General features: G+C 44.5%; 1 protein-coding gene across 1 annotated transcript in view; it reads right to left on the bottom strand.

The window, feature by feature from the left end:
- The window catches only part of LOC107190895, a 253,254-nt gene that overhangs the window by 20,150 nt on the left and 208,049 nt on the right, over positions 1-25,055 (bottom strand). Inside the window, exons 8-16 of the mRNA XM_015579782.1 lie at positions 16,911-17,016; positions 16,509-16,661; positions 15,038-15,178; positions 12,858-13,063; positions 10,040-10,324; positions 8,932-8,996; positions 7,075-7,279; positions 6,032-6,177; positions 5,278-5,406 (exon numbers count right to left, since the gene is read on the bottom strand). Coding sequence (XP_015435268.1) covers positions 5,278-5,406; positions 6,032-6,177; positions 7,075-7,279; positions 8,932-8,996; positions 10,040-10,324; positions 12,858-13,063; positions 15,038-15,178; positions 16,509-16,661; positions 16,911-17,016 — 1,436 coding nt within the window. The remainder of the gene's footprint in view (positions 1-5,277; positions 5,407-6,031; positions 6,178-7,074; positions 7,280-8,931; positions 8,997-10,039; positions 10,325-12,857; positions 13,064-15,037; positions 15,179-16,508; positions 16,662-16,910; positions 17,017-25,055) is intronic.

The raw sequence follows: 25,055 nt of genomic DNA, 5'->3' as shown, positions 1-25,055 counted from the left end.
CCCCGTTCGGCCGGTTCGTTTGCGGTCTGCTACCCGGGCGTACGAACCTACTTTTGCCACCCCCTATTCCAGGAACGGACCGTGAAACATTACGACGCCTAATTATGCCCGAACGGATGGTTAATTGGGTAAAAAGGATTCTTTGTCTTGTCGTTCTACTCTTCCTCTCCCTCTGTATTTGACTGGCTGCGATTCGGAAAGATACCTCTTCGCGAGGCATTCTTTAAATTCAACCGTGTACTCAGTTATTAATGGTACCTCTCTACGACTGGTTTTTGTTATATCATAATTGGTTCTTCTGTGATTCTGTGGATGCGAACTCTACGTTTGACGTTATGCTCGGAATGTTTGCCCATGAAGATTATGTTTTAGAAGGGGTGCATTGTAATCACACGGTCACTAAATGGGCGAACAGAAAATTTATTCCACCGATTCGATATGTGGCGTACTGTATCGAAGAATTTTCTGCACTAATGAAACCTGAGGCGGAAATTCATACGAAAAGAAAAATCAATATGTATTTGCGTAAATTAGATCATTATACTTTATAGTTCACGGAATGTTACTAAATGGGTACCACGATATTTCGCAACGATCAGAATGATCCTGATCCAAAAGGATTCTCTTTCAGGTACCTCGGGGAACGGATTTGTAATAATTGTTACCACTAGCGGCGGATGTAACGCGGTCGTGAGAACCGTAGGAGACACGGGGCCGAAAATCGTGGGGAAATTCTCTCCTCCAGAGAAAATCTCATCGGGTTAGTCGGTCCGTGGGCCGTGTAAAAACTTGGAAACTGGCCATCAGAGACACGGTAAAAAGTTTCGGTCGGACTGTTCGGGGTCGTCTCGTGATTGGTGCGTCTGCCAGTTTTTACGCTCCTCGAACAATTTCGTTTCGTCCGTGGATCGGACCAAGAAGATTCGCGGCACGTACAGGGTCGCTTAGGAAAAACATTAAAAATCGCCTGCAGCGATATCCGTTGCAACATTTCTTCTTCACATCTACGTTCTCTTTTATCTCTCTCTCTCTCTCTCTCTCTCTCTCTCTCTCTCTCTCTCTCTGTCTCTCTCTCTGTCTCCTCTTCCACGTCTTTTTTAATCGCTACCGTTTGGCCGGTGGCCAGCCTCGACTCTCCTTAATTAAGATCTCAAATAAACGCCCTGTCTGTTCGCAGTCAAAGCGTCCCGAAGTCGCGAGAGCATCTTTTCCTCTATCCTTTTCGCAGCAGAGACCGACGACGGCCGCCTTCTTATACGTTATTTAACCTTCTTATACGTATCGTTTCAGATAGCTGGAAATATCATCGGTTCGGGCAAATATTTTGCCGAAAACTGTACGCGGGTAAGCTAATATCCGCATATCAGAGGGCTCGATGAAATTCGATAATCGCTTCGAATCGAGTTCAATCGGCCCGGAGAAGCTCGTTCGACCATTTCCGCAACCCCGGGGCCAGACAAAAAATCCGCCAAGTGCGTATCCGCGTTGCGTTCCGAATCGCGGACCGAACAATAACGCGATATCCGGGCCAGCCATTTGACTAAAACGGATCAATGGAGTCTATATATAAATAAATATATATATATATATATATATGTATATGTATATGCTGTATATACTATACATATACATATACGGTAAATTCAATTGGAACTCGTTTCAGTTCCTTTCGCGATCGGTTCCGCGATCGTTCGTCGAATTACGAGGCCGAAAAGGATCGTCTCTAGTTTTCCCCATCTGGAGCCACGGAAATCGACTGCTTCGACCCACGGCCAAAAATTTGCTCTCCCAATTTCCGGTTCACGCGCGGCCAGAAACCGAGCCCCGCGGGTAGTTAGTACGCGGAAATTGAGAAGTCTGCCGCGGCGCGACGATTCCGCGGTCGTTTCGAGCAAGCAGCGCGGCTCTCGCGAAATACGCTTCTCGCTCTCGAAACACGTCGGTAGTTAATTAACGCGATTTAACAATCGCGAACCGACCACTCCCTGTGTACGTGAGAGGTTCCATCTTTTGGAACACCGACCGACGTAATTTTACAGGTTCCTCGTTACTCGATCAACGATAATGCGTAATATTTTATACGCTCCACGGTGTTCAGTCCGTACGGTTTCTTGTGGAAACAGAGCCGCAGGACGGAAACGTGTAATTATCGAGGCGGAATATTAATTAAGAAGAGTTTCACAGGGCTGTTTGACAATAGCGGAATGGTTAGGAGTAGCGGACGGCCTCGAAAAATTGACTGATCATGGAGGAGGTGTCGAAGGGACAAACGGGAATGGCGAGAGAAAATAAAAAGAGCGGCGTTGCTGGAGGAAGGACGGGGAGAGGGGGAGGGCCAGAGCGCGGCAATTCAAATCCGTGATCCCTCCATCAAATTGCAAATCGGCCGGCGCTTAATCGCAAATTGGAAATCGCCGCGGGAGCTCGTATGACCGACGCAAAATGTTCGACGCTCCGTGCCTGAAGCGTACGCGTCCGTCGACACCGACACGCCTTGTTCGTGCGGGAAATGCATTCGGGCCAGATTGTTTGTTTTAGAGGTCATCGGTGGAACACGGAGGACATAGGGAACCGGAAGGATGTAAGCACCGCGGTCTTCGAGAACCGAAAACGATCTGACAGGAATCGGTTCGCCGATAATGAACAGATTGGCCATGGGTAAATTCGAATAACTTGCACCGCGAGGAAACATCAGCTGATCGTTCCAAGCGTTCGGTTCATTTGAAAGATTATGCACTCTTCTAGGTTCATGAGTGTTTGAAAGGTCTGTTTAACGCTGGTACAACCAATCCCGGAAAAATGATGGATGTTCAAATGTTTGTTTTACTGTTACTAAAATCATAGAGGGCTTTTTTAATGGGATTTATGTTGACTTTTTGTTGATTACATATTTTGCATTATACTATATTATGTTTCATTATGTATTATAGATATCAAGATATCATTACCTACAATTTAATTCAGTATACATACGACTCTGGTAGTTCCAATGCTAATCTTTACCAGAGTGATGCGAAATATTTTTTTATTATTACAAGCTATAATGAGTTCCTATAGGAACATCGATTCATGAACCAATCTATATGCATGTAAGCTTGCTTGTGGAATACAGTTATCAGTTTCACACCACATATTAGTTTCATAATCCACGTGCAAATAATAATTTCGGTTCAATCAATGAACCTGGGATCTCGTTAATGATAACTTCGGAATTACTTGAATACCAACGGATACGGATTTATACGTTGGTAATATTCTCGTGATTTAATATCGTGGCACAATCGACATCGATTCCCAAAGCATTCGAATAAAATTAAAAAGCATCCACTGGCTGGAAATCATTTATTCAAGACGGAAATAACTTTCCAAGCTGCCGAACTGTAATTCACAACTGGGTTTTTCATAAATCTTTTTTTTTTTGTGCGCCAACGAAAGTCCATGCATGCACGGTTCCCCTAGAATTTCGATCTGTGTGAAGGTGTGTGTGTGTGTGGGGGGGGGGGGGTTTTTTGCGAGTAATTGCGTGTTATTTTGCCCGGTCGATCGGCTTTTGTTCAGAATTCAGAGAACACCGGCCGGCCAGCCGTTTCAATCCCTCCGGTTTCATGCGGTGGAACGAATTAGACGGATTTTCGATGGCAGAATTCAGCCCCCGCAGTCGCTTAATGTTTGCCCAGCATTTTTCCCAACCCGGTGGCTCCGGAATATATCCAGCGCGTTTATCAATTTTTCACAGATATATCCTACTTTCATCGCTGCTAACGCTATCCGCTACATCGTTACTCGATTCGACGAGTTTTTATTTACGACTTCCGGCCACTAGGTACTCCTATCGTTCATTGAACAATTTATCGATTAATACACAGCGTCGGGGAACAATCTTGTCCAGCACGGTCTCGGATAGCTTTCTATTTCGAGGTCTTAACGGCGTACTCTAGTCGTATAAATTCAGTAAGGAAATATTATTTCGTTAATTGACGTTTCCCCTCCGTATTTCACTTTTCTCGTGAAACCAAGTCATAAAACAGCCCTCCCCACTCTGACGGTGGGTTTAAAAGATCGAGCCGAGTTTTAGTCACCGCGAGGAGAGCACTTAAGCTCCGTAAATCATGCGAGTAAATGTAAGAGGGACAGTAATCACGGTTCGAAGTAAACGGAATTCCGAGTTCTTTCATTCGCGGACGATTCTTCCATGGTTGGATATCAACCGAGTCGCGAGATCTGATAGGGGGCACGGGGCATTCTTGGGGGAGAAGCGTTCGCGCCCGTCTGACTCGTTTTCCCCCTCGAAGAACCACCAAGAGAAAGAAGGAGAAAGTCGGGGAGAGAGAGAGAAATGAAAAGTTCTGTAAAGTTTGATATCGCCTCCGTGGATAGACTGCACGCACTTCCTGCGCGTGGCACGCACACGCTCGCGTGAACACGCAGCCCTTTTCGCGCGCGAACGGAATCGACGCTGCACACGCGAGATCCCTTTCCTTCGTTCGCTTTTTTTTCTTCTTTTCTTCTGCTTTCGCCACTGCAAAAACCGCGAAAAAATAAAAACAACTTCTCCAGGACAAACACTGTTTTTTAATTTTATACGAGGACACTGTGCGATGGTCCGAAATCGGCAATCTTCCTGTATGTCTAAACTCTGCACTTAGAGACCACAGACAAAACCACGTGTAGAAGAAAGCGACATTCTCTGACCAACTGTAGTTAACCCGGGTCATCGGGGATTCTGTTCCTAATATGTATAACCGCGCACAAACATGGTCCCCCCTTAAAGTCATAACATTCTTCCACTTTTAATCCACTCCCATTCTGTCCAAAATGTCGCAAACATGCTTGCCCAGAGATCCACGTCGGTTCTCCAAGATTCTGTTAGTCCTCGTTAAAAATCGCGAGCGTTTAAAATTACAGGACACGAAGATGATTCTCTATTCATCCGTTCCCGAGGTTGTTCGACATAAGTCCTGCGAAAGTCTCGAGCAAGAGGGTTGGCGGAAGGTTCCAGACCCGAGGATAAAGTTTTCGAGAGCCTGGCGGAGGAGACTCACGATGGCGAGGCCAGGTCTGGCGAGTTACGTTCACGGTGGGACGCGTAATTTAATAACGCGTTATGTATCAGCTGGCGACGAGTGTCTAAATAGAGGCGGAGACGAGGACCGCCGCGAGAGAAGTTACAAGGGATTGGTGGGGCAGGAGGAGGCCAGTTGCCCGGAAAATAAGATCAGAATTGATGCGAATTCAGGGTAACATGGGATGGGCCGTAGCTATTTGCAATTTACTCACCTTGACGCGCAGAAGTTGCTGGAGACTTTGAGCCTGGCTGCTATTTAGGGGCGGATTGTCAGTCCCGAGACGCGCCACTGCAATCACGTTCTCTCGGGTCGCGTTGTACAAGAAGAGCGTGCACACTGTCTGTGAATGAAACAGAAGAAAAAAATATATATAAGGGTGCATGTCTCGACGTCGTACAGTACTATCTCGGATTATTAAGTTTCGCCCGTCGTACTGGCTTTATATTCAGATTTATGAAACCCTCCGGGGCTTTTCTGTTCTCGAATACACCTCCCCCCCCCCTCCCCCTTTTCGGGTAGCGTGCGTATACTGGCCGTTCTGATCAATGAATCGAGTCGAGGAATCGCCGACAACGTGAATACGTAATTATCGGTTATTGCTCAGTAGCTTCGAGTTCCAGTTACCTCTTTTACTAATGGTGGGATAATACGTTCCACGGATGATCGAAAATTAACAACGCAATTTTCCACCGTAAACTACCGGAAGTGATCAGTGCTGAATGGTTTTATGTTAATTATTCCAATGAGGCGTGAAATTGGATCGTATTAGTTGAAAAAACATGAAGAGACTTTTGAGCGTCTGTGGGGATACAAGTTATTACATTCGAAATTGCTGTCAGATTTTTAATTTTTTTTAAGAACGAAAAGCTTAACTGTGCGCCAGAAAGTTTTTTAATTTAGTACAAGTATAAAATGTGAAGGTATTAATTACGATGGGATAACGCGATGTAGGCAGAATATCTTACCTGATTATTAACTTCTTCTCTCATAAAGTTATCGAGGGACGAGATCGCGTCCAGGACTGTGACATTATTGTGCTGTCGCAATAAGCTCTCGTCCTTTTCGCTGTATCCCAGGAACATGAAAACCCCGTGCGGTATAGAGTAAGCATCTGCGGAGACAAGTCGGAAACGATTAATCGCGAATCCTCGATCAGCTTCGGTTCTTCGCGAATCAAAATTAAAAATCTTCAAACAAAATTTTTAGAACACTATGAATCGAATCAAAACACAGATATTCGTACTCTGCCCTCCTTATGTAAAATACCCAATATAACAAATTATCGTTTTTCAAGATTTTTCGAAATACTTGGAGTCCCATATGCTTTTCACTTTTTAGTTAAAGCTAGAATTCCCTGCATGCTCTTTAGGTCTCTAGAAACAGCCTAATATCGATTTGTCCTAACTGGTTTTCAAATGATTCTACTAGTTTATATTGTTTTATGTAACATCTACTAACTTAGATAATCCTAAGTTATGACTTATGTTTATCTCTGAATTATTTATGTTCAAGATACATGTAAAAAAGTAAGATAAATATGGTTTAAACCGTTTCCTACATTAAAATGGCCTAAGATGGAAAACAAGGATGACAGAAAGAAAATGATAAAACCTTATTTTTCTCGGATGTCTGAATATGTCAGTTAGCGATAATTAATTTAAGGAGGGCAGTGCCCTACTACCTACGTATGTACATAAACTATTATTTCTGTAAATTTTCTCCATTCAAATTTATGAAATCTCTTCCTAAATCTGTTCGAAGATCAAAATTGGCGATACGTGAGGAAATGATTTCTCGCAATGTACACGTAACTAGCAAAATTAAGTGAATTTTTACAAATGTAGAACACGCTCGATTAAATCTGTTGGTGTTAATTCATAATCAGCCTGGTCGCACGTTGTTAACGTCAGTTGCAAATTGGAAACATGTGTTATCCAGCGAACTGGTTATCGGCCGGATCGCGGGGCCATTCAAAGGGACTGACGCGTCAAGAGGGGTGTATATTCACCGGGTAAAGGCCGCATGCATATGAAACGACCGCTGTAACAGAGGCAGGGTCCGCGATGCGCCTGATACGCCGGTGCCTCGTGATTGTAGAAGGCAAAGTCCGTCTGGCAGGGCGACGAATCCACGCAGATCGTGTTGCAGATCAAAACTTCACCCTCGCTGCACTGGCAGAGTTCCGAGCATTCCGGCTCGTCGTCGCGATAGAGCTGTTTAGAAATGGGCCCGGTCTGTTAATTCGCGGCTCGTTCCCGGTTGCTTCTCAAAACATAGAAACCCGCTCTGTCCGTCGACACGGTAACGCGACACCGTTTCTCGTTGAATCAACACAACCGAGTCGACGAGACTTATACATGAAATATAAATTATATTATTTTTCCTTTTCGACATCGAATTACGGTCGAAAGTCCAGAAAGTTTCAGAAGTAATCGTCAATACGTGCAGACGCGTTCATCTGTTTCGATAATGGAGTTACTGTATTCCGTAAATATTCACGGTTTATCATTTATATTGGGCATCGGAGAGCCACATTTTCCATTCGCCTCGAGTTGAAATGATGTTTCTTTTTTTTCAATAGGACGAGTTGTTAATTATAAACTTTCATTTGAATCCTCGCGATTCCTGGATACGCTCGGAAGAACAAATGTATATGCCATGGCCACACCGCGTATTCCACCTTTCTGTAATCGATTGCAACAACAGACCGCGATATAATCCGAGTATACCGAAATATTTTAAAGATGAATGACCACCCGCGGATATACGTTCGCTGAATATTAATTATCGTCGACGTTAATTATGATATTTGAATTTAAACTTTTCGGTTTCCAATTCGACGGTATCTATAATTCACGGGCACGGAGCGGGAAGATAATGAGCATCAAATGGCTGCTGAGGACAAAAATTCTATTCTGAATAGCCTGGGTTCACGGAAAAATCGCCCTATAGGCGCCAATTAAAAACCTACTTTTACGTATTCAGCGATGTACGATGTAGCAACAGCCGAAAAATATATTTGTTCCTCGTAATTTTATGAACGGTAATTGTTTTATAATCGAACAGAATGGCATTGAATTCCAAACGCTCAACACGAAATTGTTACTTCATTTTAACCCCCCGACAATTAACTTCACTTTAACAGAGAACACATTTTTACACCCGCAAAACAAGCGAGTAATTCGCTTTTATTGCTTTCAAAACGATACGCTCGAGGAACGAAATTAAATTTGAACATCAAAGTTTAATTCGTAGCACTACCTATATGTATATTTAAAATAATTAACGCACACAGATGCTGCGAGCTTCAAAATAGTTCGTTAATTATTACGGAAACTGTAACCTCAAAATCATAGAAAGGATGTACACGGGGGTTTGTAAATTTCCCTGATGTTCACTGATGAAATATGTAGGTCCGTACGTTACCGTTCGTAAGTATTAGGACACCTGGTATGTACGAAGAAAATATGATGTTCCGTAAAAATCATATATTTTCGGCTACGTTTGTTACATCATAGCGTCACAAGCGTTCCCCATCGAGGTTTAATATCTCCTAAATAATATTTCTATCAGACTTGCCATAATGATCTTATGCCTCGTAAGATTTACTGCATATTCGATACCTAACACTTATAATAAGTGTCCTAATACTTATGAGCACGAGTGTATGTATACATAAAAGAGATCTCGGTCGGACCTTCTAATTTCGAAACGTGATTCTGTCATTTATCGCGATTTTATTCCCGATCTCTCCCTGGACTTTCCGTCGCAACTCTCTCACGAATTCCACGGGCGTCTGGACCGGTCGAGAGAACAAGTTTCGGCCAGCCGGTCGCGAAAATACTTTGCAACTTGTCGGACTCACCCTCTTGCCTTTGCCCTCCCTTATGTATTGGTGACTCTGCCTCAGCCTTTGAACCACGCAGAAGCCTACAAAGAGACGAAAATGTTCAGACGCGTGTTTCACGTTTCCCGGCGAACTGTTTCCTTGTTTCCTCCCTCCCACCCCATCCCACCCGCGATCCACGATTCTTCCACGTTTTGAATCCTTCTTTCAGTCGGCTTCCAAGCCACTTCGCTTTGTAACGTTCGACGCGCGGCTTCTCACCGCGGCGTTACGAAAATTCCTTGTGTTTCGGACAGAACGATCAAAGGAGCCTGAATTTTCCATTCGCGAAATACTGTGTCACCGCGTGTGTACGCACCTCAGTTTTCTTTTCCTTCCCCCATCTACCCTTCCCTTTTACGGCTTTCCAAACACCCTTCCGCGTACACGTAACTGTGCATACTCGTTATCGATTCTACGAATAGCCTGGAAGTGCTTGTCGCGGACAAATTACGGAACAGGGCGTGTTCGAACTATCGACAGTTGTCGCGTCTCGATTCTCGTCGTTGTTTGTAATACCGCGGTGAAAGAAGCTCAAGCTAGAATTCTTTACAGTATTTATTAACCCTCTGTAATTTGTCATTTTCGTACAAGCACAGACGAGATATAAGAATAGACCTAACATCTTATTCGGACTTCGTGTCCCACGAAAATCACGCTGGTTCGAGCGCACCTCTCCATAAAAGTTTCCGATTTCAGGAACTACGTTCGACACTGTGATAACATACAGCAATACATACATACATTATTGCTTCGGTTTCGCTAGCAAGGAATGTGTTACTGATACGGTACGGGGGCTTCTGACGTCCCCGAAGCAAGGGACAGAAAATTACATTGCATGTTAGGTCTATTCTTATATCTCGTCTGTGGTACTAGTATTCGAAGAGTTTCTCCCGTTTGAGAATGGACCGTTAAACGCTATCAATTTGGGAGATTTTCTTGTGGATCTTTCCTTGCTTGAATGTTATTTCGTTGAACAATTATTTCAGACCCGATTGACTGTTCTATGAACAGAAGAATGGAGGACGAAGATGTTGGTCACCGGTCAGATCGAAGAAAAGAAGTAAAAACTGAAGATAGTACTCACGGGGTGGCGTGGTGGTGGTCGTGGTGGTGCTCGGCGTGGTGCTCGTGGTGGTGGTGGTGGTGGTCGTCGTACTCGTCGTAGTCGTAGTGATTTCCCAAGTTTCCGTGGGTTCGGTGGTCGACCACTTCGTCACTTCCGGTATTTGATTATCTTCTACTTGTTCGACCACCGCGGTGGCGGTCGTCACGCTGACCGGCGACCTGGTCGTCGATAAGACGGTCGTCGTCGTTGTTCGCGGATAATGATGGTGTTTCCGGCGTGCGTGATAGTCCTTCTGGGACTCGACTGAAACGATCGATGGTATTGTCTCCGGTCGGAATTGAACCGAATACAATAATCTTCTTCCAAACATCGCGTATCAAACGAAAATTTAGACCCACCACGCCGGGCGTCTGTGCCTGCTATGAACACTTTGCTCGCGGGTGGGTTTTTATGTTCGCAGATATACAACTTCAGATAATCTACAAATATTTAGAAACTACTACTTTGATTTGTCAAATTTTACATATAGGAAAAGCGATTTTTATCTATTTTTTATTATTCAAGTTCTTATTTAAAAAAGACGTACTGCTAGGTCCACCGCACCCAGCTTTTGTTTTGAAAACACGTAGTAGTACGTCATCCGACATCGAAGTGTTAACCTCTAGAGGGCGATAAGCTTCTTATTATGCTCCAGAGGGGTCATTTATATTTTGTAGTATAACATTATGACCAGACTATGGATTTTGATGCAAAATGATATTTTATAAACTAATTCATAAAGACAAGGGGAAAGTGTAGACATTTTTTTTACCTCTTTAGTATCTTGTCATCTTCAGACTCAACTATAAAACTTCTTACATCCGATGAAGGTTTTCCTTTTTATAATATTCCACGTAGCCCTATAGGCTATAAATACATACAATCCCCAGTCTAACAATGACTCATACATAACACTTCTGACTCGAAAATATAAAAAGTCATGAACAAAATCTGCCCGTTCACCGATGATTAAAGCCTAATTATCAAAAAAATAAATTAACCAATTCTCAGTAAACAGTTCAACAATAAAATTCTTCGTTCCATCATCCAACCAATCGAAGTCTTTTCATATTCTATTCATTATTAAAAATTTCGCGAGTTACCGTTCGAGTGGCGGCAGAGCAGTCCCCGTCTTGTAATTTCAGTCCGGTAATTAATATTCCACTGTCTAAATGCATCCCCCCGACTCTCGACGAGACGCGGTAACAGAAATTCCCTGGGTCCAAGGATCATTCAAACGAATCGTTCTAATGAAAGTCAAACCGAACTCTCGAGCGTCTCGCATTTCAACGGAATAAATTCGAGCGACGGCTGCCGGTCCACCGTTAATTTGCATCGATCACGTTTATCGGGGAGGAGAGTGGGGATGCGGAAGGAGGACGTCAAACCCCGGGCGCTCGACCTATATTCCTATCGGGAATCGACGAAAGGCGATCGAGCCAGTCGGTCGATGCAGTTAGCGCTGAAAAGGGCGGGGGAAAGGGGCGCAGCGATGCACTTCGTCGGCGGCGGAGCGCGCGCAATTTTCTTCATATCTAAATGACTTATCTGTCGGCTGAATGCCGGGTACGGTCGAGCTTTGCAACTCGACTCGTGGAACAGATGTAAGATCGATAAACGCGCCGCGACCGTGTCGTGCGGTGTTGTTCGTTCGTTCGTTCTTTCGACCGTTGTAATTGCAATTCTACGCGGGTTGCATCGGCTGCCCGGCCGTAACGAAGTGTAGAGATCCTCCGACGATTGCTGCGGATGAACGCTTTTATGTGTTCCCTGGGCGTGCACCGCCGGCCGGATGAAAGCAACGAGTCCACGTAATTCCCGGCATTGTCTCGACGAATTGTAAACGTTTCACGAAGGACGATCCGTGAAGGTTACTTCTCGATCGGTTTGTCGTACGAGGATTTATCGTTTGTGAAACAGCTAGTTGATTATTGTCCTTTAGAGGTCCATGTTCGACGTTATTAATATATCTTAGCATTTAGGCAGCCGGGAGTACTCCTTTTGGAGCATTGACGAAACTCGAAATTCAACGCAGAAACTCATTTGTTTTTGAAGATACAAAAAATGTGAGGGGAACGTAGTATTTGGTTAGAAGAAGGAAAAACTACGATAAGCAAAAATTTGATTTTAGGGAACAGAGAAACAAGAAACATAAGAAGGGTGGGACCCAAAGGATTCGGCTCTGTCATCGCGGTGATATTAATCCTCGTTGATATTAATCACCGGCACACCGGGTCAGTGTGTATTGTACGAAATGTTTGGTGGCCTCACTCGGGCAAATATTTGGTCCCGTCGGACGATTTTATCAAACATGGGGAATCCAGCCGACAAGAAGGGGCTTCCCAGGCTTTCGATCTCTGATCAAAATGACACGAGGATGCCAGCTCGACCGCGGTTCTGATTCGCGGGGAAAAAATTCGATTTAACCGTGAATTTCCCAGCGATCGTAACCAGATCGTTTCTCGAATGTTACAGTTTTGTTACTCGCAACTCTTCGTCCCGTTAATACATGAACGGAGGACACACTTAACCCTAGATAGGAGCTTGTATAATTTAAAAGAGGGATCAAATCATATCGTGGGAGCAGCAATGATATCCCGGGCAGTACGAACGCATTCAACAAGCATCCCGTCGAATTGTATAACGATTTCATACGTCGACGAAACTCGCGTACGTCGATGATTCGGGAAACTCACGCCAGGCGTTCGTTTCGTAGCCGAATCCACAAATGAAATAAACGAAAACAAAAAATGACGCGTGAAAAAAAGAAGAAAACGAAGGAGAGAACGTCACTCACCAACACATGGATTCACCCAGAGAAGTCTCTGCCAGCCGAGGCAATCGTATATTTGCGTGAGATCGGGGCCCTTGCAGGCGCAGTTGTATCGTAGCTCGGTCCCGAGGATTCCCAGCATCGCTTTTCTACACTCGGCTGGCGGACCCGCACATTTCTTCGTCACGCTGTCCACCGCGCAACTTTGCTCGTAGTACTCCAACTTCATTCTGCGTGACACAAAGATCCCCAAGGTTACGGTAATTAACGCACCGACATTGACGAACGCTTGGTTGTTGTCGGAAACACGACTGATGGGACCGCTTTCATGTTTCGAAAAGGACTGGCTCTCTGAGGGGATAGGACAAGGTTTTTATCTTTCGGGGATTTGTGAATTTCCAACTGTTTCATTTAGGGATAGGACAAGCTATTGTATAGTGTAACCTGAAGTATATGTATAAACAATTGATACAGAATACAAGGGTGATGAAACAGACTCACGGAATTTGATGATATTATTATAACTGTATAGATCTTCAAGTATTGTTGAATAAGGTTAAGAAAGTGAATTGTACTACAGTGGAAGCAGTACAATGTATGAGGGATTATTCAGCGTAGTTTAAATTATGAAAGAAAGCACTCTGCTGAATAAATTTTCAGTCTCGGTACAGTATATATGTATAAAGTTCTGAATAATGAATGGTAGATAAAACCCCAGTTGAGAATTTCAATTCTAAAATAACGTTATCATTCTGGAAAACGTGAACGTGTATACAAACAATTACTTAATCGTATAAACGTCAAGGCTGAAACTTACGAATAATTCGTTTGCCTCGCGGATTTCCAAAGCGATAAACGAAAGAAAATTCTCCGGCAAAATTTCGTCCGAGATTTCGCCTTTCCAACGCTTGATGTTCCCGCTCGGAATCTCGAATTAAGCGGCGTTACATCGGCAAGCATAAAATCGCGGGCAAAATTATTCCATGGACGGAAAAAGTGAAGGAAAAAAAAAGAAACAAAAACGAAATGGGGGGGGCGGGGGGGGGGGGGGGGGGGCTGAAAATTCCGACAGATTAAAAGTGAATTCGTTTCGCGGGGTCCGATAATAAATCAATTAAAAAACCGTGGCGTGTCGACGCGTGCGGGTATTGTAATTTAATCGGCGGGTGGCGTCGAGGATCGATATCATTAAATCGATTCCAATGGGAAATTTTCAATTTCAATGAACGCGCTCACCGAATTTCCAATCGGATGGTCGCGCCCCGTCTGATTTCTTTTCAATCCTCCAGGGATCCGGCCAATTGGTCACCGCTTTTAATTAGATCCTTCTCATCCGTTAATCGACTCATGACAAATAGGTTCTGTTTTTTTCTCCTCCTCACGGCTCGTTCCCGTGGATCAGATCCCTTCTTCCTTAACTTCCAGGAAAGGAACTCGAAACTCACAGGTTAGAGGCGGATCGAGCGGTTTTCCGTAATTTCGCGGAGGAGAACGGACGTCTTTTTCTCAGTAATAAACTGTTTCATTACGCGTCCGGACTGGATCAAGCCACGTCTCGTTGACTTGCAATTTAACTTTCAAATTGAAAGTGTAGCCCAGAGGCAGCAGTCGGTTGAGAAGGAAAAAAAAAAGAAAAAGAGGAAAGGGATTCGCGGGCGTTTAATCAGAGATCCGGTTTATCCAGCTCTACGATACGATCTCGCGATAACCGTTCGCCGTTGTCCGCGGCGCTGATTAATTTTTCCGATCTTAATGTGTCCTTTATTAATCTCGAAGTCGCGTTCTCGCGTCCCCGCGGCTCCCGCTTCTGTGTCGTTAATCGCAGTTAGATATCCTTCGACGCGGGGAAATTTACCTTGATAATAATCTTCGAGGGGAAAACGATTCGTTTCCTCAATGTGTTATTGAATCGGAAACAAGAATTGAGAGTGTGAAAGTGATCTCTTTCTCGGATAAGTTTCTTAAAGCCAACGTGCTATTTTTTCATTTAGAGATAAAGAGACAACGACCTAATAACTCGTACAAATTCAAAAGATGAATAAGGAAATATGGAAAACTCTTGTATCCAGACTAATTGACAAAAAATTATTCAAAGAAACGGTACGGGTGCGTCGAATAAATGGAAGAAAGCTATATTAAAATGTTGCCGTGTGTGTAATGAATAAAAAATGTGTCATATGAATATTTCGACTCGGTTGACGTACCTGCAGCCCCTGTTTTCCTTGCAGGCCTCCGCCAAGCTGTGGCACGTTGGCATCTCCAACGAGCCTTCGACTCGTTGCGCACACGCAGGATGCATTTTCTCCTGCGCCACCATGCACTCGTCCTTCTTGCCATCTGTCTTCCTGCGAAATTAAGTTTGTTCCAACATCATTCCGGGCCGTCAGTGATCCAGCAAACACAAATACGCGTTTCAGACTCTGTTTGATAACCCATATCGTTAAAAAAAGGACACTGAATTTGTTCGTTGACCTTTGTTGTAAACAAAATCGTCGTACAGAACGGAATTGACTCGTTTTCGCTAGTCGATTGATAAATCAGCAACGATAACGAGATAGATTTTCTATTCCGCAAAAGAATTCGATTCATCACCGAGTCAACGATCTGGGAAACAACGAGGAGACGCGGCGATTTACTGCATGAGGAAACACCATCCGAAAGTCGGCTGAGAATAAGAGACTTCTATCCGGCTGGTTCCAGGTACGATGGAGTTTTAAAGGAAGAATTCTCAGGCAGACAGGCAGCGCGATGTAGGTATTGCTCAACGAGCATTAAACGAGCCTGCTACGTATTTTATTCCTGCGCCCGGAACTTCTCGTTTCGTCCGTTCGACTATCGTTACCTTTGCGTTCTCCTGACTTGCTTTCTTTTCGCTTGGAATTTTTGCAGTTGACTAGACCCTTCGGAACGTAATAAGCAGTCGAGTCGTTTCGAATTTTTAAAATGTGAGAATAGATTCGGCACTGGGGCTTGCACGAATCGAGGAAATCTATTTAAAAATTGCCAGATTCACGGGACATACTTGATCTCTTCTCGAACAAAGATATAGTCGACGGAGAATAAACCAGACTATGAAACAGGGGGGAAAAATGAGTAAGGCGGGTGAAAAGTTTCCGCATTGTTTGACGAGCAAAAGCCACTTAAAGGTTAATGGACCTTCTTTGAAAGAGAAACCTGTGAAGTGATTAGAGATGCAGAACTTGAGGTATTTCTGCGGTAGATGGAACTTTGTTCCACGAGGTCTCGTTTGACCCTTCTTACTTTCTTACAGTCTCTCACGTTTGTTGTCTCGTTGCTTGATTTTTTGTAACGATTTTAATTGACTCGTCGAATAACATTGTCACACCATGTATGTATTCAATCATCCTCTAAAGATATCCAAGTTCATTTAGGAACCCTTAAGATCTCCCAAGGGGTCTTTCAATTACCGCACAGGGCCTAAGGATCTCTGGCAGACCCTTGATGCCCTCTAAAGGTCAAGAGATCTACTTATATAGGTTCTCTTGATAGGCCCAAGACCTTTCAGAACCTCCATCGGCTTGTAAAGCGTTTAAGGCCTTTCGAAGATCCCAAAGATCTCCGGGAGATTTCTATCGATACTGAAAAGGCATGCGTGGCCAAAATGGTCTTGAGGGTTTCTCGATCGAGCTTCCTTTGTCGTCATCGATAACTCACCTGCACAGACAGAACGCAATCTCCACGGAGTGCTTGTGGTTGGCGGACTTGTAGAAGTTCTGCAGAGCGTCCATGCACTCGTTCCTTGCGCAGCTCGTTAAATCGCAGTGATTCAGGACCGGCTCTAAGAGGACCTTGCAGTCTGGATCGTTCCTACAACGACAAGCGACCGAAATCATTGCGTGTAAACTTACACGACTGTTCGACTCTGTCACTGACAAAGCCTGATCCGAAAAAGTAAAGAGAACATTAACTGCTTCAGTGATATCAGAATAAATTGTTTCGAAGTATGTGACATGAAATTAAAAAAAATATATATTTCGAATTCGTCCAAAGGATCTGCATTCACACACACGGAAGAAACTTCAGGATGAAATTCGAAGTGTGTGCTTTTTTACTCACTTGCAGGCGGTGTAAGCGTGGTGACACGTGCTGGAGAGGATGACTTTCACTGGCTGCTGTATTTTGTCCAGATCTGACGAGGCAGATGGCAATACTACTGACGTCTCTGCGCAGAAATATAAAAGGAACGTTCCACAAAGCATTTTTCAACTGGCAGATTGTGTCTTACTGCGTTTCTTCACTAAATAGCAAAAGAATCTCTTGGTGTCTCGCAGACACAAGTCTATAGATCTGTTCGTGTTCCGATGCTCAAAGGACAATGATACGAATATCAGATAACAACAAAGTATCTACTGACATTTCCTAGACTGATGCGTTGGATTCATACTACATGCACACTTCGTTTTCAGAGAGGGTCAAAATTCCGAGAGGTATTAAAATTTAGTTCGAAATATTTTCTAATTACAACGAACAGCAACGCACCTTAGACAAGCTTTAAACAAAAAATAGTCGGGAGTCGATCGGGTCTCAGGAACAATTTAATCAGTTCCGTATCATTTCGTTATCCATTCGAATCCCATGGACTACAATATCCACGGCTTCGGCAAATACTCTTCGCCAACTCCTAACGAAGCATCCCCGCGGTTACGAGTGAACACAGTATAAAGTATACATTGCATATAGACTATGAAACTGAAGCTTCAGCTCCATCAAGTAAACACCGGTTTTCTACCCGAACCGGTATTACAAACACGGGAATCGAGACGGAACCGCATACCGAAGCGGACTACAAATTCTCCGTGGCCACGACCGAGCCGGATAATCGCCGTGGATTTCCGTCGACGCGCGTAATTCTTGTTTCTCCGCTTGAACACGCAGCGGTGGCCGCATTCCATCCACCCCCGTGTCACGACGATCGCTATCGGGGACGGGTGACGAAGTCAAACACGTCGTCGTCGTCGTCGCGAAATGCAGTCATACGCGGTGCGGTTGTTTGCGCAGCACGTCGGAGACCCGGTTCCGTTCCTCGAGCAGAAACAAATGATAAATCATTCGGTGACCGAGTGGCCTGACCAACCGAGCAAAAAAGGAGCGAGCCTTAACCAGGGGAATCTTGAATATTTATCGGCCGATATTTATCCCCGGGGCAGCCGCCACTTAAAAACAATCGCCGAGAATAATTGTTTATTTATGCAAATCGCCGGAGCTCTTGGTTTTGCGGCAGGAGAAGTTCCGAGTTTAAGCGGCTCGCGAGGACGTCGGAATAAGACCTAGAAGCGGTGAGAAACTGAACGGAGGAATGGAAAATTCTCGATTAAAGTCCGTACGTTTCGAGGCGTGTAACAGTTAATTTTATCCGTTATAGAGTTGTATTTCTCAGGAAATATTCTCCGTGTCGAATACGACCAGAAACGTATGTCGAATGCTGAATATTCATCCGCGGTCGGTTTTCGTCTGCACGGGAAGAAAAGAAAATGGCGCGTATTTCCATAAACGAGCGCGCGCGTCAGGGCAGCAGCATTTTAAACAAACTTCGCGACAACTTGAAATAAACTTCCGCATTAAGGGGCCGGAATAAATGTATAAGGTTAATGCAAGAATTATGCAACCGCGGACGGACGGGTGCAGAGGCCGCAAAATCTTCCTCGAGTTTCCTTGTATTAATTGTCGCGACGAATTGCATCGCGGACTGGAATGCAAATCGCCACGGGGAAACGGTGAACTTCGTCCAGACGTGTTCATTTTTATTAATTTATATGACGTGGACATTTTGTCGTTAATCGAGCACAGGGTATGCAGATAAGGGCAGCTGTCGAGTAAGTTATCCGAGCGAGATCTGCATTCTTGGAATTTCACTGTACCTGCAGTTTTGGAGTCCATTTGCTTGGCTCGAAGAAAGTTTAAAGAGTCAAGGTCAAGATAACGAAAATGCATGTGACGTTATTTAACCTTTTCGCTACTGTAACGCCACTGTAGTGCCTTTCCTCTGAGTGACACGTTTCAAAGATACGCGACTATGGTGCGCTCGCTTGTTTATCACCTGTTGAAAAACGTGTACAACATCTATTCTTCAACACGGCTAAATGCATAGTGGAAAGAATTCAAATACTGTTCGCTGTACTAATGTCGTTTACGTGGAGTTCGCGGCAATTCTGTCCTGAACAGCGGTATAGTTCCGCGGAAAGTTCCGCCGTAGCTGAAAGGTTAATATACATAGAGTGCAAACTGGCTGACACGTCTGTTCCATTCTTACCGTTTCTACTTACTCGTAACCACTTGAATGTACGTGGATCGGATGAATTTTCAAAGGCGGTTTCCTCGAAACCAAAGCTTCGAATAAAACGGCTTCATTTTACTCGTACTAGCTTCTACCACTTTTTAATATTATTACTCCGAAAGATGCTTCATCGTTTATAGATAAATAAACACCTACCCCAGACAGCACAAATGTCTACAGAATATTTCAGTACGAATCGCAATCATATAAAAATAGCAATTGAAAATATTCCTTCTACCACAACTCTACATCTCTTTAATTGACAATAAGAAAATTCCGAATTGGAGCATCTCTCCATCCCCAGGGAACCCCATTCAGAGGCAGGGAAAGGAGTTAAAATGGGGTGAAACGAGGCAGAAGAAAGCAGGAGGGGATGAAAGAACCAGCCGATGACGAATGTTCGGCATCGTTAACCATCCAACCCTCTTTCGATTGATGGACTCGGTGGCTGGGGTTAACGGTCTCGGGACCCGAGGAACCCTTCTGAATACCGCGTGGAACCACCATCGCGCGGGTATGAGGAAGGAAAAACTGTTAGAAGCGTGGACCGTGGGAGAGGGCGCAGCTCACTTGGATGACCAGCCATAAGTCAGCCGTCGCGAGGAGCGTGCCTTCGACGCACTTTATTAAGACAAACGAGCCTCCAACATCACTTCTGTTATCCCTCTCTTCGACCGCCTTAATTGCCGCCCACCGAATCTTCCTCGCGAGGGGTACTTTGTCTTTGACCTTTCGGCCGTCTTTAAGGAATCCAGGCTGAGGAGGGAAGAGATTTCTCTTTGATCCTTCGATACTGCATTCCCTTGAATATTTCTCTAATTGACTCGTGCACCTCTTCCATCTTTGTTGTTTTAATTAACGTCGACGTGAAATTTATTTGAATATTTTAAAGAAGTGGGAATCTTGTTTGGTCGTCTATTAGTATATACATATATGACATGAATTTCTTTAACAGCTCTCTCTCTCTCTCTCTCTCCCTCTGCTCTAGAAATTCTGGTATATGGTTTAATAATATCCATGGTTCAACCTCCCGTAAGATGTTCCACTTACGTACGTCCGAACTTCGTACACGTGTAGGTGGAACGAGATTGCGACAGGTGTTCTTTGAATCTAAAGTCCGCCAACATGATGCAGCAGAAATTTCGAGACGTCGATGAAAAACGCACGAACAGAAATAAATTATCGAACTGTGTAGCTTTCTGCGGGGGCTGAAATTCGAGTTCTCCGGCGAGAACCGTGCAGCGTTAAACGAACGAGCAATTTCGCGAAGAGCCTCACTGCGAGTTATCGACCCGTAAAACACTTTTCACTTTTACTATCGATATCGCGATACTGTTCGAGACAAGGTGCGACGCCCGGGGGATCTTACAATACGAATAAAGTCGCGTCGTTGCATTAAACACGCAACAAGACTCGCCTGGTTGACTTGTTTTTCTGGTGCTTTAACAGCTTTGAATAAATCGTCGGAAGAACTTGAAGCGGTTTCGAGACAGTTATTAGAGGGGAACTCGCCGCGACAAATGAATGTAAAGGAATCCCGGACTGAATTTAGAGGGCAGTTTCAACGGCTCTGGAAGAACGTGAAATTTCGAGGGATGAGCTAAATAAAAAATCCACGTTCGTGGTGTCTCATTTTGTTCGAGGAAGGGAAATTCTGTGAAGTAAAACTGGATAAAGGGGAAATCACGGGATCCATCTTGATAAAGCAATTTTTCGACGTGGTTTTCCGATTCGGCACTGGGATCGGTTCGATACGAAAGTTCAAAATGGACTGGGGCGTTAATTCACGAGCTCGTGCCCGTCGAATAAAAGTTTCTCGAATGCATCAAGGCTGATCGAAGTATACGAGGCATCGAAAATTCCTGCTCGGCGGGGTAAAGCGGCGTATAAATTCATTCGAGACGGCTGGCGTCGAGACTCCCTTTCGAGAGGTGAATTCGTTCTATTGATATTCCGGGAGTTTCAGAAAAGGGCCGCTCGCGTTATGAGGGAGGTACAACCGGTGGCCTTGAATCGATGACGCCGATCATCCCGACCGAAATAAAGTCGCAGTCCGTGGGTCGTCGGAAGTTACAGGCGTCGATCCGAGGGTCTCTACCGATGCTCGTTCATCGTGAAACGGGGATGTTTTTGATTGCTGTGGTTTGGGAGAATCATCCCTCGATGGGGTGGAAGTTTTTATTCCTTCCCCTTTATTGCTGTTCTCGCGCTGGTTCCGTCTTGGAATCCCCCATTAGGGAACGCTTAAGTGACGTAAAATATACCCTTGTTGAATAAGTTATTGTTTCGCTCTTTCATCTCCCTACTGTTGTTCCACTATTCCTCGACCATTTCATTTTCATTCACTTTGCCTCGATTAGTATTAGCTGTAAATCTGTGTATTCCTTTTAATTTAGGTAGAGATGATACATTATGAGAGTACAGTTGGAGAAGGGATAGATTCAGCAAGCGCAACCTCACAATTTGACCCGTATATTGTATATACAGAGTGAAACGATAAGAACTACTATCTAAAATAATTCGTTACGAGATATTTTAGATAGTAGTTCTTATTGATTCACCCTGTATATCTGAATAGATCGTTAAATATTCCACGACGAAACTAACAATGAAAGTATTACTATTAACGATAGAAACTCTTACAGCGAATAAGTGGTCGGTCAGTCTGTGAGTACCTTGTTTGTGGGCCACCAGTAGGATGGTTGCGCTTGCGATATAACAAAAGATCCTCTGGTAGGATCCTCCAGCAGCGTAGGAATATCAATCGCAGGAGTCGGCGGTACGCGGGTTGGGCGGTTCCTTGACTCGATCGCAGACAGATTCCTCGAGAGTTGGCCGGAGAAACACGGCCAATTCGAACTGGTGGTAATTGGAACCGGTGTCCGTCTGGCTGCTCGAGATCGATGCCGTGCCCGCGCCCTGCTCCCCTCTACCATCGGGATATATATCTGGACCGAGGCAGCCTCTCCCGAACCTTTCGCCGGTGACGCAGGTGCACGAACGTAGAAACTCGACGGGGATCGTTAGACTCGCGAATGAGGGAAATCGTTCCCCATCAGGGATAAAAACGAGCGTGTTCTGTCGGGAATCTTTCGTCATCGATTCGGGGCCGAGTGAAATATTACAACGAGCGAGAGATATCGTTCTGTCGAGAAACTTCTTTTTTCCAGCAAATGATCTAGCCGCTTAGAAAGAAAAAGGTTGGATTGGATAAGCAGGGGTAGTTAGCTGGTTCGTAAGAAATGAATATTTAATTTTCAAACAACCGAAATTTAAGACGAGAAGGAAAAGTGCCGGGAGAACGTTTTAAATTAATTTGTAAAGTATCGATACTGAAGGTGAAAGAAAATTTTCCTAGCGATTCACGGTCCTCTCTTCGACGAACGATCGGCGAAGTACACCGCGACAAAAACGGATCGATCCTTCCACCGGGTAATTGTATATCTTGCGGCTCGCTGCAGAAAATCTATTTGCGTTCGTGAGATTGTAATGGATATTCCATGTTACCTGACCAATTACCGCGACCGCGAATAGACGGGGAAAGCAGCGGAGAAAAACGCTGGGAAAAACCTCGAAAACAGTTATAGACCCGTAACTTCGCGATCGTAATCGGATTTCGTATAGTTAAAGTTGATTGGATAATTAGCTCTTAGTGTGCTTGCTGTTGGATACACCACCGAGTAGATCCCAGCTAAGAAAAGTGCATAACAATATTCTTGCTGGTGCTCGTTCTTGCTGCACGTACAAAAATATAATAATCGGACACAAAGAAAGACACAAAGATAATGGATCTCCCTGAAAGAATTTACATTCCCCCTGCCCTCCACTGACCCAATTAATTTCGTTTTTCCTAAGAACAGAGAGGCGCCGAACACAGGAAGGAATCGGTTGGGATAAGCGTGATTAAATGGGAAAGAGGATCGGATTATTATTATTATTAACGTGTACATACAACGTGACGATCGTTAAAATGTACGCTCCACTCAACCCACTTTCTCGTTAATTAAATGAAACACGAAGCCAGAGGGGCGGGGGAGTGCTGGGACACGTGTCCGTGGTAGAAACGAACGTCGAACCCCGTGGGAGAGGTGAAAAGTATTATAGCAGAACGAATAATCACCGTGGCTGAACATTGGGGCAAGCCATTTTCCAAATTTGCCAAGCTGTTAATCGACCGGATCCGTTCGTTCCGCGCTGCGTCGAATGACGTAAGGAAGACGTACGTGTGCTAATTGCCGCGAACCAAACAGGGAACACCGATATATGCTGCACAGCAGCTACGGTGTTTCGGTGTACCGGGCTTGTTCTTTAAATTGTTTCATCGTTAAGGTACCCCACAGTTTAATTGCGAGTTATAGGATTATTCTTTCTTGCAGAGTGGGGATGTGACGGCGATAGCGAGGACGGCTTATGCGCGGACACGTACCGTCGCTTCCTTGCGTCGTTCCCGCGGAGACTTTGTACCGCCGATAGGTCACGGTTACCAGATAAACCCTCTGTACGGAACGATGCGGTCCCGTAATCCTCGAATATCTTACATTACCCGCGCGTATACCTGTCCCCGCGTGGCCGGTTCGATTAAACACGGATAAATTGGGTCTTTGTACTCTTTTAATTAGAAGCGGGGAAAGTCAAGGGGAAAATACCAGAGAATTAAGGGTTATCCGATTTCCCGATAGATCGAGGGAGAATGTATACGATAAAGTGGATAAGGGGGTGGGAGAATAAAACGGTTTTGAATAATAGGGGTAACTGTATAATAGAATACACGTCGAACAATCAGTGAGAGTTCTTAGTGCAAGCATCGGGAACGATACGTACAGTTATTCGGATATTCGGAGCAATTTTCTTCAGATAAATGGTTTAAAGGGGTATCAATGTTCTGTAATACGATAAGTGTTTATTACTGCAATTCTTTATTACACGAATTTTAACCCTTACCCCTTACACTAGTACTGTTGTATTTGTCTTTCTCAAACTTTTCATTTCGTGCCCCAGCACTGTTATAGATACTTGTCTTTCCCCAATTTTTCATTTACTTCCTGTTAAAATCTCTAAATGGTATCTTTAAACACTTTACAACAAAAAACGGCTTTTTGGATACTTCTTACATTCTCGATCCAACTGCAAAAAAGAACACCTTTTACTTTTCACGCGATCCACAGCGGGTCCTCTTCGAGATCGATATGCGTGGATAGATCGCGCACACCGGTCAATTTTCCGCAGGAAAGAGAAAAATGTAGGCCAGACGACGACGACAACGACGCGTTTGCGGACGGATTTTACTTTATGTATATGTATATCCGAAATCGATAGGGGCACACTTTTGACGAGCACACTCGAACGTGCTCGGCAGGTGCACGTAGACGAGCGCATGCCCGGACCTAGATGCGCGTACCGGTGTGAGTTATAATTACGGTGACCCGTTTGTTTAACTCCGCCGATAACGAGCAACGATTTTCCGCCTACTTTCTCCGGCCTATCCGTCTCTCTCTTTTCCTCCCTTCTTTCCCGCAGCTGCGGAAGGGGGGCAATCCACAGGAAAATACACTCGCGGAAGCGTTTTGTCCCATCCATCTATCGATCGGTAAAATTGTAAAGTGCGGCCATCCAAGTAATTAACTGAAGCGATGATTCACCAACGTCGACCGAGAAGAATTATGATCCACGGTTACGACTAGTTAACTTTTCCAATTTTACAAATGCACCGAAGATTGAATATAATTTTTAACCCCTTTCTCGTGCTTTATAACGAAATCGTTTTTCACGGAGAGGAAAAAATTTGTCGAAACGGAGCTCACCTTGAACCCTCCTTCGTGTCCTACCACCTGTTCAAAATCCTCTATGGCGTTCGACGAAACGAGCTTCCGGTCCCGGCAGGCCGCTCCGACGAAATTGAATATATGAATGCGAAATTCCAGCGCGTC

Source organism: Dufourea novaeangliae, unplaced genomic scaffold (genome assembly GCF_001272555.1).
Source record: "Dufourea novaeangliae isolate 0120121106 unplaced genomic scaffold, ASM127255v1 scaffold208, whole genome shotgun sequence".
Classification (NCBI taxonomy): domain Eukaryota; kingdom Metazoa; phylum Arthropoda; class Insecta; order Hymenoptera; family Halictidae; genus Dufourea; species Dufourea novaeangliae.
Note: the sequence above shows the minus strand (reverse complement) of the source record. Positions and strands in the feature narration are given on the sequence as shown.